The sequence below is a fragment of the Phymastichus coffea genome, unplaced genomic scaffold (assembly GCF_024137745.1).
Source record: "Phymastichus coffea isolate CEN01 unplaced genomic scaffold, Cenicafe_Pcof_1.1 PCOF00308, whole genome shotgun sequence".
Classification (NCBI taxonomy): Eukaryota; Metazoa; Arthropoda; class Insecta; order Hymenoptera; family Eulophidae; genus Phymastichus; species Phymastichus coffea.
In genome coordinates this window covers 24,366-41,213 of record NW_026707119.1, presented here as the reverse complement: position 1 = coordinate 41,213, position 16,848 = coordinate 24,366, and the positions used below count along the sequence as shown (strand labels likewise).

General features: G+C 41.3%; 1 protein-coding gene across 1 annotated transcript; it reads left to right on the top strand.

Annotated features, from left to right (window-relative positions):
* Positions 1-6,851: 6,851 nt before the first annotated feature.
* Positions 6,852-13,953, top strand: LOC131674814 (uncharacterized). Its single transcript, XM_058953646.1, has 2 exons — positions 6,852-8,833; positions 13,947-13,953. The coding sequence occupies exons 1-2, from the start codon at positions 6,852-6,854 to the stop codon at positions 13,951-13,953; spliced, it is 1,989 nt and encodes a 662-aa protein (XP_058809629.1).
* Positions 13,954-16,848: the final 2,895 nt, after the last annotated feature.

Genomic DNA, 16,848 nt, shown 5'->3' with positions numbered 1-16,848 from the left:
ATCGTCGAAAAAGGTCTTATCTATCCAAAACATAGCAAGACGATAATTTAACCGTTGAGGTTTTTCCCACCGTCCGATCTCGACAACAACAACAAGAAAATGATAAATTTAATCTTATCTTGTTATTTTAAGCTGTTCACTTCTCTTAATTTGTTTTCCAAGCGTTTATACGTTTATTCTTCGTATGCATTTATTCGAAAATTAGTTAGTTCTTCTTGCTTTGAATCATTAATTTTTTATTACTTTTGAAAGTCCCATAGAAAAAGAATAAAATCATAGAGATACGACAATATCTCCTGTGGGGCTGGTACACCCCTTATTATAGGTTATTTTTATTAAGGTGAGAACAGTCGATTTCGTATTTGAATATTGTGCATACTGCCAAAATTTTTTTCGTCAAACTCAAGAAACTAGTATTTTCATATGGAAAAGGGTGTCATTTTTTTATTGAAAAATAGGGGTTGATACATTAGTGGGGTGAAGAATTCTAATTCAATACCAAGGATGTGAACTAATATTATTACACGTTTTACGCCACTGAATAGTCCTAGGGTATTTTCAAGTAATGAAAAAATAATACTTGAGATTGAGTTTTAGGGATGAATTCATTTGTAAAGGCTGATTTCAGAAAATTTCAAACTACATCAACTACTTAACAATTTTAATAGTATCCAAGAGATTTACACCATGATATCGTGATGGAATAATGAAATATAATAGTATAAATGTTAGGGGTAGCTCACCCCCTCAAGGGATTTTTTTTTTGTAAATGCCGGAACAGGTCAACTTTATTTTTGATTATTGTGCATAAAACAATTAATTTTGTCAATATTTAACAGATTTTGGAATGTGTATAGTGAAAAAAATGGTCATCAAATATAGTTTTTCATTAATAAAAAACGGGGGTTACGAGTCTGATGACTAAAAACAATGCATAAATATGTGCTTTTCAATAACAAGTGTTACCCACTTTGTTTCAGTAAAAAATTACGAATTGTATTCGAGAAATTAAAAAAAATTTGTTTTTAGGGGTGAACTTCAAGGGTGGGTTTGACCCCTTAAATAGGCTTATGGGCACGTATAAAGAAATACGCGTCGAATATTTTTTGATGTTCTACAACATATCACAATTTCAAGAAAATCGGTGAGGTACACCTCGGGTACCTTCCTTGTTAGATACACAAAGTAAGTATTTTTGCTTACTGCCATATTCACGCTCGTAGTTAAAAACAATATTTTCTTCGAAATTATCGACAGCTATGCAATATTAAATATATGAAAAAAATTAATTCATGAAAAAAATCAATATTTGTGTAAAAAACAAATATCCTTGCTCCGCCGATTTTCATTCCAGTAAATTTTAGTATATTTTGTGATAACAAATGAAACCCCGTTGCCACTTTTTGTCGTCATTTTTGTTCAAATTTCCGGCTGCTAAGGACCTATGTGTCGAAGGAGAAGCTGAACAAGATAGCAAAAAAATGATTTTTGTAAGTGCTTTGAGGACTGGAAAGAAGGCGCCAGGAAAAAGAAGGTTCGAAGAAATGCATTATATCCGAGGGGGATTACTTTGAAGGAGATAAAATATACATTCATGAATAAATAAATAATTTTTGAAAACATACAAAATTTGCGATACTTTTTGAATAGACCTCGTACATTTATTATAGCGGTGTTCGAACTGTTTTTTGCCCTCTGAAAAGTAATTTTTAACAAACTCCTCAAAATACTCATTTATTGGAGCAATATCTTTTCCTTAGATGAAAATCTTTTAGCCACAACCAAAATTTTCATATCAGGAAACAACAAATAATCAGAAGTAGCCAAATCTGAAGAATAAGGTGGATGAGGAAATATTTCGTAGCGTAAATCAAATAATTTGACCGTTGCAATGGAAATTATATGAGCTGGTGCATTACGAGTATGTAGGTGGAAAATAACTTTTTTTTTTGTCAAATAGAGGTACTTTTCCTTCAGTATAGCATGAATCGCTCTAGTAATGAGGCATAATATTCTTCTAGAAAATACTATCCTACTCTGTGGAAAATAGATTAATATGTTAAAAGATATTAATGTATCTATATTCAATGAGGTTGATACCCTTTTTATAATAGGAACTGTCTTTTTCTTCGAAATAGCCACTAACTGCTGATATCACTTCTTCATCGTTGGAAAATATTTGCCCACTGAGTCATTTTTTTTAATTTGAAAACGGATAATAATTCGACAGAACTAAATCTGGCGAATAGAGTGCATGAGGTAGCAATTCAAACTTTGATTCGTTAATTTTTTCCATCACAATAACGGATCTGTGAGCTGGTGCATTTTCTTAATGAAACAACACTTTCTTCTTAACCAAATGTGGCCATTTTCACTTGATTTTTTCACTCAAACGTTGCAATAAATTAGCATAAACTCGCCGTTTATAGTTTTTTCTTTTTCAAGATAACAATGAAAATTATTCCACGCGCATCCCAAAAAACCGACGTCATGATCTTGCCTGCAGATGGAACGGTCTTCGCCTTCTTTGAAGTCGGTTCTCCCTTTTTAGTCCATTGTTTTTGTTCTTTTATCTCGGGTGTGAAATGATGGACCCATGTTTCATCCATGGTTATGAAACGGCGTAAAAATTCTGCTTTGTTATTGTGAAACTCCGCTAAACACTCAATTAAAACATCCTCACGACACGGTTTTTGTTTGTGTGTGAGCAGACGTGGCACTCATCTTGCACACAGCTTTCTCATGTCCAAATTTTCAGATAATATGCGATGTACTGCGCATTTTGAAATGCCTATTATGTCTGCTAGTTCGCGCACTTTCAGTCGACGATTAACCAGTACCAGTTTGTGGATTTTTTTCATCGTTTCTGGAGTCGTCACCTCATTTGGTCAACCACTGCGATACTCGTCTTGACAGCTCGGACGCAAACCCAATGTTTTTCTGTTGTAAACGAAGGAGTAGATTCACCCAGAGTAGAATCTAGGTCATCTTTTATATTGGTTGGGCTGAGACCTTTCAAATAAAGGTATTGTATCACATATCGATGACCAATTTTTTCCATTTTCACAAATTCATTGTCAACGTTCGCTATTAATAGCTGCCAAACAACGACTAAACAATGTGGGATCTTGAAAGTTGAAACATATACTTTATAGATTGTTTACTTTCTAAAACAGTGGTATTTTTCAAACAACTACTCCCATCTCTAGGTCACGCCGGGTATTTCTGGAACCACTCTCGTATGAGCAATCGATGCCAGCTGATTGTCGATCGCTTGTCTCCGTCAACTGCAGTATCGATTTGACCTTGGGCGCCAGAAAAAAGTGTGTGTGGCGCGTAAGTGTCCGATACGTTGGATTTTCCAGTGATTTTGCTCGTTCTTTTGCAGTTTTTCAGCGAGTGCCGGTATGCTTTCCCTGTGAGTACGCGAGTTCAGCCGTCTCATATTTTAGACGAATTTGTCATCGTTTTTCCAATTATTTTTACTCCTCCGCGGTCGCCGAGTGTCATTTGCGTAGTCATGAATTAGCATTGTTTTTCGCTTCGTAGCGATGTCGGTGCAAGGTAGAGCGCTTACGGTTTTTAATGTTCTCTCTCGTCTCAGCTGCTCTCCTCGTAGTTCGCCTTCCGTCGGATCGCGTCACCGGCTTGTAACGTCATTCTGTCGGATGTGGGTGAACGAATTTGAAAATAGAAGGTTGTTTCTATTAGAGCGCAAGTAGGGCATAATTATTCTGTTGGTTATGGGTGGCAAAGGATGGAGATGACTTTCCTGAGGTATTGCAAATAATATAGTGCTCTCAAGATAAGCCTGGTAATGCCGAGCATTACACACGAAAAAAAGTAACGGCTCTTTCAAAAGCCAGATCCGAGTTCATTTAGATTCTACAGTGCATCTTCGCTTACCCTATGTATCACCACACTCCTTTTTTCAATGGATAGCGTTGATGCACACAATGAATACGTATTTTTAACTTTATAACAACGTTGCTTGCTCTGTTTTTACGTGATCTCTCTCTATCTCTCTCTCTCTCTCTCTGTGGTACGTACAACACCTTCTTCTTCCGCTCCGTTAATACTCTGCCTTACTCATTTTGTTTTCCTTCTTGGAGTGAAAACTCATTTTGCAGGGTATTCGCCAACTGCGGCTCTTATGCCTGGGCAATAAATCGCAATTTTTATTGCCTTTTTCGAGCCGCGGAGGCGATTAAATACCCGGCTACACAACATAACCTACAAACTTAAGCAATAACGCCTTACACACACACGCTTCAGCACACCTACGCTTCTACACACTACGGTTTCATCTGTGCTACTACACACTACGCTCTCATCTGCGTCCACTGCACTAGCTGCATATCGTTGCTGCTGCACTCATTGAACACACTCGACTTTGCTCCAACCTGCCGTAGCTGTTCTCGACTGTATTCTACCTACATGTTGGTGAGAGAGAGAGAAAAAACACAAATCTCGTGCATGCCTATCTGCATCCTTATATGCGTTGCATAAATTTGCATTATTGTATTCCCTTGCGTTATCGTGCATTTCATATAATACGTTCTTATAAGTATTGCTGAGTTTCCATATACTGTGTTTATGTTTACATTTTGCTTGTACGTTTGTATACCTGTTCAGCTGGGCAAAGTTGCTGGCTAGAGTCTGCTTGGCACGCAATCACCCGCGAAATTCGAAATTCGTCAAACTCTCACGTTCGGACAATCAACTGTTGCCTCTGCCAGCATCTCTCGCTCAAGTAGCTTTCCCCTGTCTGTCTACACCGGCCTGGTTCTATGTCCAGTCAATGCGCTAAATGCCTGTTTTCCCTGCGCCGTATTGACAATACTCTTTTATGCACTGAATGTAACGCGCTCCTTCATATCGACTGTGTATCGCCGTCACTGCGTCCCAGGGGATCTGAACCATTCATCTGCAGGAGTCATCAACATACAAGTAGCAGCGACTCGTCGTTGGCGTCTGTCGTCGAGGCTTTTCCCCAGTCTTCACCAGTAGGTCCACCGGCCGCTGGTGCGTCCCTCTTACCTTATCTCTCCAAGAAGCGGCTCGCCTCGCCCACTCTGTCTAGCTTACACGCACCGAAACTCCATTGCCTGGGTCCTCCATTGTTACGCCGCAATTCAACAACTGTAGACAGATCCTCGCCTGCATCGTTGGAGAATTCCTCTACTGCCTCTCACCAGACTATACAGGTAGAGCCTACATCTGAGCCAATCATGTCTGATAAACCACCTACTTGGTTTGTTGGCTTCCTCAAGGAATTCCAAGACCTCAGAAGCGATATCAACTCTATCAGCTCCACTCTCCAGCATTCCGTCAAACAAAATGATATCAACAATAAACTTGCTGCACACATTGATACCCCAGAGGTTATGGTTCGCGGGCTCCCCTCGCAGTTTAATGGCTCGCTGTATGATGCCGCTCGCTACATATTAAGCGCTCTTGGTTTTGGCCACGGCCATGACATGCCTGCTATCGAGGCCACCCGAGAATGGGATCAGCCAAACCGCTACCAAAATGCGCAACAAAATGTTGACGCCCCCGCAGAGTCCTCTCACCCATGCCCCCCTTTTATCATTTTCTCATTCTACCTCTCATCAACCTCCTCTCGCGATCGCGTTATCGCTGCAACAGCTCGTATTCGTGAGCTCACCGCCCTATCCATTTTTGGGTGCGGTGGAAGCACCCCTGTCTACGTGCGCCCAGTCTACCCCAAAGTCATCTACGATCTCCTCACAAAAGCTAGAGCTGCCTGCACATCTCTTGGCTATCTCCGTCCTGTAGTCCGCAATTTGCGTATCTTCGTGCGACCGACATTTAATTCTGAGCTTTTGCCGATTCTCTGCGAGGAGGATCTACACTGTCTCCCCCCCCCCCAATCAAAATCAAAATCGCTCAGCAAACCTCTCACTCAACGCTATTACCCCTACTCGTGGCTCTCGACCATTCATTCCACGAAAGTCCCAGCGACTGCAGCAACCACAAAGTAATCAGCATCAATACCCGCATCAGTTACCTTCACTACTACAATACCAACAAGCGCAACAACCACCACAGCAATAGCAGCAGCAACCACAGCAACAGCAGCAGCAACCACCTCAACGGCAGCAACAACAGGAACCTCTGCATAGTCAGTAGCTACTACAGCATCCGCCACCCCAATTGTCTCAACAGCTTCATCAACAACCCCCGTCCCTGCAGCAACAATATCACCAGCCCCAAACGTTCCATGCCCAACTCCAGAATCAGCCACTCCAACAGCCCCAGCTACCGCACCTGCAAGCCACGCACCAATAAAAATGCTTGCAGAAAAACCGTGGCCGGAAAACGGGGCAAAACTCTGGTCCGCATCTGCTCCCCGTTCTGCCTGCTCATCCCTCATCCGCTGTTACAGCATCCTCCAATTCTCACACTGGCCAACCCCCACTTCTAAATCATCCGAGCATCAGTCCCGATGCTGCCCCTCGAATGTCTTCACTGGCAATGGATACGGCGGAGCCTTCACTCTCAAGTGGGACGAACTACCGTCAACCTTCCCACATCGCAGATGATGCATCCCTTCCCACTGAATGCACTATGGGAAATCCACCTACCATTGATTAACCCTCAGGGTCAATACAGCCCTCAATTGTTGCCCCCCCTCCCATTTTCTGTGTAGCACATGCAAATGTAAACCGCCTGAACCACGGCGGCCATTTCGCCCTTCTTGAGGACAGAGTATCCCACTCACACTATGACGCTGTTGCCATCACAGAAACGTTCCTAAAGGATACTGTGGCTGACTCTCACCTCTCTCTCTCTCTGGATTCAACCTATTTCGACATGATCGCTCAGCCATGGAAGGTGGTGGTGTTGCTCTCTACATTCGTGACAGCTTCTCCGTTCGCATAATTGCCAAATCGCATCCTGATGACTACAATGCGTCAGAATTTTTGGTGGTGGAATTACAACAACATGCAAAACTTCTACTTGCTGTAGTCTATCGTCGCCCGTCTGCGTTGTCTCCACTGAATTTTTTCCAAACCATTGTCCCTCTTCTCCCAAATTATCATGACGTGATAATTTGTGGAGATTTCAACTGCAATCTCTTATCGCACACACTACACTACGTCAACGTGCTCCGAGAACAAATCGAGCGTTACGCCTTAAAAGTCGTCTCCATGCTGCCTACTTGTCATCGATTCCAGGATGGTCATGCTTCTCACACTCTTCTGGACCTCTTCTTAATTAAAAATGACACAGATATCCACTCCTTTTCAAAAACGCCGGCCCCATTTATTGACTGTCACGACCTTATCGAGCTTTCTATCTACGCCACGGTTCCCCCCTCAGCCACGAAAACCATCTTCATTCGCAAACTGAAAAGTGTTGACACAGTACAGCTAAATTTACTGGTTGCCGAGGGCGTTGCCGTACAGTATCCACCACCGCAGACTACTCTTACTGACCCAAGTCAATTGTCCCTGGATTCACTCGAACGCTTCCTCTCAAACGCCGTGCTGAAAGCCTTCGACAACCTTGCCCCGGTTCGCCAGACAAAACTGTCTGCCAAGGCTAAGCCGTGGGTATCAGCTGACATTCGCATCCTCATGCGTGCTCGCACGGCGGCGTACAAGCGAGCAAAAATAACTGCGCTTCCAGGTGACATTCGGAGGTACAAAGACCTTCGAAACCGTGTTTCAAACCAGCTTGACACTGCAAAAAATAACCACATCTCGGCCAAACTTGCATCTGCCACAGATCCCAAGACCAAATGGAGAGAGCTTCCCTGTCTCGGTATTGCACAAAAATCCATGCCGTCTCCACTATCATTTTTCTCACCCACAGCGTTAAACTGTCACTTCGCCAAAATCATTAACCAGCTTCCGCCTATTACTCTTTCCTGCTACGACAATCTCACATCGATACCACTCTCTCGCTCATTCTCATTTCCCCAATTCAATCTAAACCCGGTGTCAGTCAAGGACGTGGAGGATGTTCTCGCGGATGCCCACTCAAAGTCAAAAGGAGAGGACGGGATCTCGCTGAGAATGCTCTCGATGGTTTCGCAAACTGTCCTTCCGTACTACACCATGCTTTTTAATCACTCAATTGCCAACTCACTTTTCCCCACGCTCTGGAAGCGCACGCAAATTGTCCCGCTCTCCAAAGTGAAGTCTCCTACCCCCCTTTCGGACACACGACCTATTGCTAAGCTGTGTGAGCCTTCGAAGCTCTTCGAGCGCCTCGTCCATCGTCAATTGTCAGCCTACCTTCAGCAGCATCACCTGCTCGACTCCCGCCAAGCCGGATTTAGAAGGGGACATTCTACCGAGACCGCGCTCCTTGGTCTTCTCGACGATGTTCGGTTTGCTACCGAAAATAGGCTTCTCACCATCCTTGTGCTTTTTGACTTCTCAAAAGCCATTGATCGCATCTGCCACTTGCGACTGATCACTAAACTGCGCAATATAAACCTCTCCGACAAAGTCCTCAAATGGTTTTTCAACTATTTGGCGGATCGCGTTCAGGCGGTGGTAGATGAGGGAGGCGTTGTCTCTGAGTGGCTCCGCGCTTCCACCGGTGTCCCGCAGGGGAGTGTCCTTGGCCCTCTACTCTTTGCCATCTACATCAACGACCTTCCGATGGTCTTGTCATCTGCCAAGTATATCATCTATGCGGATGACACGCAAATATATGTGCATTGTTCCCCGCGGGACATTGAGCGTGGCATCGTGGAGGCCCAGCGAGATGCACAAGCGGTGGCTGATTGGGCTTTGGGCAATGGCCTTGATCTCAACCTTGCCAAAACGAAGGCTATGATCTTGGGCAGCGAATTGTATGTGACTGCCCTTGACCTCACCAGTTTGCCTTGCATCACCGTCAACGGACATAAGATCCCCTTCGTGATGGCGGCAAGGAGCCTTGGGGCCACCCTCTCTCCTACGCTCCAATGGAAGTCACATACTTCAGACGTAGTGAGGAAGGTTTACGGCTCTCTCAGCTCTCTTAAGTTCTATCGCCGTTCTTTGTCGCTCGCTCTCCGCAAGACTTTGGTTGAGTCACTGGTACTCCCACTGCTAAACTTCTCGTCCACCGTCTTCATGGATCTTGACAAGACACGTACTCGTGACCTCCAGGTGGCGCAAAATGCCTGTGTCCGATTCATCTCTGGTAACATCCCATTCCTACCAAATAATAACCTCACCTCTCATGTTACGTTCCACCGCCTGAAACTACGTTGGCTCACACTCTCATCGACACGTCAACTAGCCCTCGCGAAACTATTTTATAAGGTCGTTTGTAACAATGGCCCGTCGTATCTGACTGGCCACATATCACTACTGAACCAACTTACTATCGCCCGCCGCTCTATTCGCAATATACCCGCGGCCTTCCACTTTCGTGCTCCACGCACTGAGTCCTGGAAGAGATCATTCGCAATCAGAGGTATGGATCTCCTAAACCAACTTGCAGTGACCACTTTTTCCTTGGAACGACTCACTGAATTCAAATACTGGTTATTTGATCTTCTTTTCCTCCTTGAAATTGACAGATTCGCTATCCGGGTTGCACAGGAGCAAATGACAGGTATAGTACAGCCTCCTTCGCTTACCTACCCCATATTTCACGCCCGTACAACGTCTCTGCGTTCGCTCCTAATCCTTCATATCTACTGGTGGGCGGCAGATATTTGCGTTATCGATTCCTGAATGATGAACCAAATCTCTCCCTCCAATCTAAACTGTAAATATGCCCCCTCCCACTACGTTAATTAAGTTTATATATTAAGCTCGTGCGCACCTCTCTGAGGTTCTCTTATTTGTATTCTTAGATTATATAATTAGCTTAGTCTCTACATGTACATTTGCGCTGCCTTGCACTTCTATGTATCAACTAGATTCGACTGCTGTCTTGCAACAATCCGCTTGCTAAAACATGCCGTTTGTACGCTTACAATACTGCTATTGTCACTATCACTATTATATATTGTCAACTGTGTATTTCTTCCAACCACACGGGGTCCTACCCCATGGTTTAATAAAGATTAATCAATCAATCCCTCTCTCTCTCACTCACTCTACAGATGTAGTTAATGCACACCAGTCCCTAAATACATATTATAATCACATTAGTATATTCCGACTTTCATTTCTTGTAACTATCGTCTAACGTTACAAAATATAAGATGTATATTTTTATGAAATTATGAGTTACAGAATTTAATTATAGGAAGTACAGAAATAAGTATATATAACCCAATTTACAAAGCAAATTTTTAAAAATAATTATTAAAATTAAGTTAATAACGGAAAATCATTGTCCACTGCGAATCTTTATGTTATTATTATGATGAATTAAATGAAAAACAGAAGCAGACTTCGTTTTACTTTCGTTTTACTTGAAATAATCAATCACTATGTAATGTAAATTTGAAAATCTAAGCTTAATCACTGATTAAGAATGCTTCCCACAATACGAACCTTCAAAATTAGCATGAATATTTACAATACAGCACATTGGTTTTTATCTATATCGATATTGTAACTACGCAACACAGTAACATTATTGGAGAAAGTTGAATATCTATGAGATAGATAAACAACTTTAACTGTAATTAGTACGACGAACTTCCGACTCGAATGCGATGCTCAACTCATGTAAGGTATAAGCTAGAGCCGGCACTCTTACTGAGACTTCCAAACTGGACAGAACTCGAATTGGAACTCACACATAACTAGCAACGGATCCAATCATTCTTCGATCCTCTCCCGATATCCAACCTACATATAAAGCTCTAGAAATTGAACAAATCTCTCCATCGTGTTACAAAGTAAAGCGTAGCAACAGGTGTGAATCTATAAAAACTGATTCCCGGCATTTTCTACTAAAAAACTCTTTCGATCAATTTCGCGGAGCAGTAGTGTTGAAAAGACGCGAGAGTTACTTACCTTTAATAAATAATAAGTCTTGCTACGAATCCAACGTAAGAATCACATTACAATATTAGGATAACATGGATAACCTGGGAATTGAGGTTAAGTTTTACATTTCTGATATTGCAATAATTGAATCGATGAACATTGGATGCCTTGATAATTTTTTCGATCGGTTTATAAAGCTAAAATAACAGCCTAGTTTTTCCAATGTTTCTGTAGTTTTAACCATCCAAAAATGGTTTCTATTTGTAGGTTGAATGAGATACTCATATAATTGCCAATTGCTCAAGGTCATCAAAATGCTTCTTTCATTTTTCAAAAAATCAAATAGATGGCTTTTATCAGCATTCGATACAGTTACATATAACGTAAGCCACTCGTAATGTGTAATATCAATTTTGACGTTGTCTATCATTTTCTTAACTTATGATTAAGATTTTCTTCATTAATTTATTTAATGATAAATAATCATATTTCAAGTTCACTGGAACATTGCAGTAATCTGTAAGCATTACAGTAACAATTTGCAATGGTTAATAAATCATTCTCCTATGTGTACTCATCCAGCTTATTAATAAATCAAAGTTTGACTTTGATTGAGATATAGCCAATTTTTCATGTAACGTTGGCTCTCATAATCGATCGTTCGCCGGTTCCGGACTGAGAATGAGTGTGTGTGTATGTAAGTGTATAAACACTTATACCTATTTTCTATTTTAAGGTGCGGAGGATGAGCTGATCGGTTAAGCCAAGAGCGGCCGACGACTGCAGAGAAAAAAAACTGCGAGCGCAAGGGGCGCGTAAGCACGGTTGCGAGTGGCCGCAGTACTTTGTGAATTTAAGAGCTGCAGAAGGAGAGCTGCGGCCAGCGCTAACAAGAGCGCCTGTTCTTCAGTCCTATCGTGAAGTTAGTCGAACGAGACGGCTTGACCGAAGCCAAGGCCTAGGAGATAGTAGGTAGAGATAGTAAGAAATACGCAGTTGGGACACAACCAGCTCCTCAGAGTCTAGTATATTAAGTAAGAAAAGCTCCATCATAGAGGACGAGAGAATAAATCACTGATGAAACTATTAGAATCGATACGAGAATGCTCAGTGGAGCCTTGAGAGGTTACACTAATAAGAGGCTCACAACCTATTAAATGATAGATCAACCGATAGTATGACAGCTGTTAGAGTCTGAAATATCAAGTTCAATGAAAGTTGTTTTTTATCACCAGCTACTTTTACACCTAGAATTTTTAGAATCTATATACTAGTTAACGTTTTCAGTTTTCGTGAATAATTGACATCTGAACATGTAATGCTTTCACTTTTCGCTGAAATTGATAGCTGGGTTACATATCACAATGGTTATACAGCTTCTTTGGTAATTATAAATTATTTAGATTATACACTTTTATGATGTAATCTGATGGTTACAACTTCACCATGAAAATACATCGAAATTCAGTTCTAATCGAAGATATGTAACTGTAATTGATTTATATTTTTCATAATAACTGATTAACAAATCACAGATAAAAGAATTTCACTGATTTTATGTTTAGATTGCACTATTGAAAAAAAATTCATGAATATTGTAAACTTTCTTTTTGTTTATAGATGCTCCTGTGATCATATAATATTCTATTCTTAAAGTGTTTGCCTTAAGAATTCAAACAGTTAGGTTATAGCTGTTACTTTTTCTTTTTTCTTCTAATTTACGTGCTGTAAAGCATAATAGTTCACCAATCGAACCTTGAAAATGGAAATCAATACCTTCTGAACATTTAATATTGCTGCATAACGTGTTATATTTGGCATTAATATAACTCATCAAACTTACTGTTATAATTAAAATCAAGGATTAGCAAAGAAATTTGTCAATGTCTGCCATTTCGTAAATAGCCAATAGGTTAATAGAATGGTGGAAATTACAAACCGATACCGATGCTCGCACCGCTTTATTTCAGGGTCAATACCTGAGCAGGGCATCGTTATTGGGAGTTAATTAGTAGCGAGAACGACTGTAGCAAGATGAAAAAAGAGATAGACGCGTCGCGAGTAAAGTGTAAGCGAGCGCGAGCGACCCGCGGCGATCCGCTTGCAAGAGCAAAGCCGCCGGCGTTGCTCAAGCCGGTGCGCGAACGGATAGGGATGAGAGTTCAAGCCGAGATCTTGAGTAATAAGGATCAATATTGATGGTTAAGCGTGCGCACGCGAGAAAACCGAATAGCTAAGCGGAATCAAAGGAGCTAATCCACGTCGAGCAGAGTATAGCCCGGAGGGAATTTCCATCGACACCTGAGGCATTGTGGAATCCAATTGGACATGCCGTAAGCCTGCCAGCAGCTCCAGCAGTATTTCCTGACAGCCGCTCCAGCAGTATTTCCTACCAGCAGCATTCGCAGCATTTCCTGCCAGCAGCACCAGCAACGCTTCCTTCTAGCAGCCTTCACAAAGTCAGGTCGTCTCTCTCTCTTTATCTCTCTCTATTCGCGAGTGCGCGTCGCGTCGGCGAAGTGTTCGCGATCATCCGCGATCACGGCGAAATCGGCGAACAAGGCGAGTCCCTCTTTTGTAGTCTTCTCAAACTATTGTAACGTGCCCCCGTGCGATTGTCCGCACGTGCGCAGGCACACGGCCGTAAACCCGCGTCGTCGCTCTTTTGATTGCACAGGCACACAAAAAAAAAAAAGTGGTCTGTACCAAAGACGACATATATGTACTCATACGTATTTTGACGCGCTGAATCCGAATCCGGGGTCAGTTTGACCCCAGCACGTCAGGTTTAAGGGCATTTGAAGGTCAAATCCCGAAAAAAGTCGTTCGAGAAGAAATGACTATAGTTTTTATGGTTTTGAGGGTCGCTGAATCCGAATTCGGGGTCTGTTTCACCCCGTCGTGTCAAAGTCAAGGTCATTTCAAAGTCAAATATGTTTATTTTGCAAAAAATGAATTTTTGACTGCAGATTCTGAAAGAACGGAAAATTTTACGTTCAGATATGTGTTTTATTTATTTTTTTTTAGGACTTAAGGTCATTCCAAGGTCACTTTATGTTGCTATACCAAGGGTTTACATGTCAATTGTAAAATTTCGAAAATGTGGCTTCATAGAACTAAACTGCTATGTTAATAAGTTTTAGGGGTCGCTGACTTCGACTCTGGAGTCCGCATAACCCCATCGGATGGAGGTCAAGGTCATTTCAAAGTCAAATTTGTTTCTTTTGCGGAAAGTGAAATTCTCAGTGCATACCCGGCACTAACTGAAATTTTTACGTTAAAAAAATGTACTTTATCGACACCCCATATATCACTTTAAGATCACTTTATGTTTTTATGTAGAATTCATGTCACAATTGCAAATGACAAAAATACACCTTCTTAAGATTAGAGGATATGTACCAATGCAGTGTCTAACATGAAAAAAAAAAACAACAACAAAAAAAAGAGAACATAAAAACAAGAAAAGATATGCGTTTCAAAAGAATCCAATCAAATAAACTGAAGCACAGCTAGTCCCGCTTCATAGAGATACCGATTCTTGAAGAAACAAATAGCGCTACGGGATCGTAAAAAATACCTTATACTTTTATTCTTTCGTAGCGAACTCTTTTGTCTTCAAAAGATCTATGCAGAGGATTTCTTTTCCTCTTTCGCGTAACTTGCTCGTTGTCCCTCTTTAGCGACCAACAAAAGTCTGCCATCATATTTATATCCCACCTTCCTTGATACCGACGTTCCATTTCCTTGATATCTTGGTGAAATCGTTCACCCTGTTCTTCGCTGTAGTCTCCCAGATTTTCCGGAAAGTAGTCCAAATGAGAATGTAGGAAATGTAATTTTAAGTTCATCAAGCAACCTAACTTTTTGTAGTTTGCCAATAAATTTTCAACTATGGTCACGTAATCGTCACTCTTTTGATTGCCCAAAAAATTCTCTGAAACTTTCTTGAAACTCAGCCAAGCCGCTTTTTCAGTATCGTTCATTGTTGTGACGAACTTTTGATCTCTGAACAAAGTGCGGATGTGAGGGCCATCGAAAACGCCTTCTTTTAGTTTGGCATCGCTTATTTCCGGAAACTTCTCCCCTAAATATTGAAAACATTCACCATCCTTGTTCAAAGCTTTAACGAACTGCTTAATGAATTTTATAAATATTAGATTATAATATTAGAATTTATTTGAATTATCGTGTGCCGGAACCCAGGGCACCTCCACGTGGTGACGGCGGAAAACGGCTTTTTTTTGCTTTTTTGTTTTCCGGCAGAGCCCTGGGGTGAAGGCACGATGCCGTCATGGCCGGCACACGAAGGAGTACGATGCAGGGTTTCGGATGCCCAGTATCGGCGGTTGGTCAGGGTGAGCAAGCAGGCCCGCAATCGTCGTCATCAAGCGACTGCAGCTCTACAATGGTGGGTAACTTGGCCTTGGCAGAGTATGATGTTACAAGAACACAATCTACTTCTCACGAGTGTAATAAAAGTTCTGACTATTTCTGTTACGTTTGTGGAGAGTTTGAAATACCTAAAAACCGAAGAAAATTATCTAGTAACTTGGAAACTATTTACGAAGAATGCTTCGGATTGAAGGTTGAAAACCAAAATACAAGCTGGGTACCTCATATAATATGTAATCATTGCAGAGTAATGTTGACTCGATACAAGAAAGACAAAAATCGAAATCTGTTGAAATTTACGCAGCCTGTGATGTGGTCGGAACCGTCATGTCGAGAGGATTGCTATTTCTGTATGACTGACACATTTGGCTTTAATACCTCTAATAAATCAAACATTTTGTATGCAGAAGTACTTTCAGTAAGTAGGCCGAAAACACTCAAAATTGAAACTGCAGCTGAAGAACCTATGAATATCGACGACTCGGTCGTGGAAGAGGAAATGGATGTTTATGGAAGTGATGATGATGAAAGCGATGATGGTGAAATTGATGATGAAAATGTGACTAAAAGTGACAATGAAGATGATAAATATTTACCAGTAGGTGTTAAGCATAAGACTCCGGAAACGTTTGATCAGAAGGAGTTGAATGATCTCATAAGAAATTTGGGATTACCGAAAGATGGAGCTGAATATCTAGCAGCAGTATTAAAAAAGAAAAACTTGCTGTCAAAAGGAACCAAATCTTCTGTTTATCGGGATAGAGAAAAAGAATTTAGAAAATTTTTCACCAAGGATAAAGAAAATTCGTTAACATACTGTACAAATGTAAATGGTTTAATGGATACGTTGAAACCTGATATTTATAAAGATGAAGAGTGGAGACTGTTTATCGATTCTTCAAAACGGAGCCTGAAAGCTGTTCTTCTTCACAACGGGAATTTGTTTGCACCAATTCCAGTAGCTCATTCAACGAAGTTGAAAGAAACGTACGAAAATTTAGAAATAGTTTTGGATAAAATCAATTACGCAGAACATCAATGGAGAGTTTGCGGCGATCTTAAAATTTCAACCCTAATTTTGGGACAGCAGTCAGGCTTCACGAAAAGTCCATGTTTCTTGTGTCTTTGGGATAGTAGAGATAGACAAAATCACTATGTACGGAAAGAGTGGCCGAAGAGAGTAGATTTCCATCCTGGATCCAAAAACATTATACGTGAACCATTGATAGATCCTTCAAATATTCTGCTTCCTCCTCTTCATATCAAACTTGGTCTCATTAAGCAGTTCGTTAAAGCTTTGAACAAGGATGGTGAATGTTTTCAATATTTAGGGGAGAAGTTTCCGGAAATAAGCGATGCCAAACTAAAAGAAGGCGTTTTCGATGGCCCTCACATCCGCACTTTGTTCAGAGATCAAAAGTTCGTCACAACAATGAACGATACTGAAAAAGCGGCTTGGCTGAGTTTCAAGAAAGTTTCAGAGAATTTTTTGGGCAATCAAAAGAGTGACGATTACGTGACCATAGTTGAAAAT

Bases quoted from the DNA above. Each gene is read 5' to 3' on its own strand.
- LOC131674814 (XM_058953646.1), top strand. From the start codon at position 6,852: ATGGAAGGTGGTGGTGTTGCTCTCTACATTCGTGACAGCTTCTCCGTT.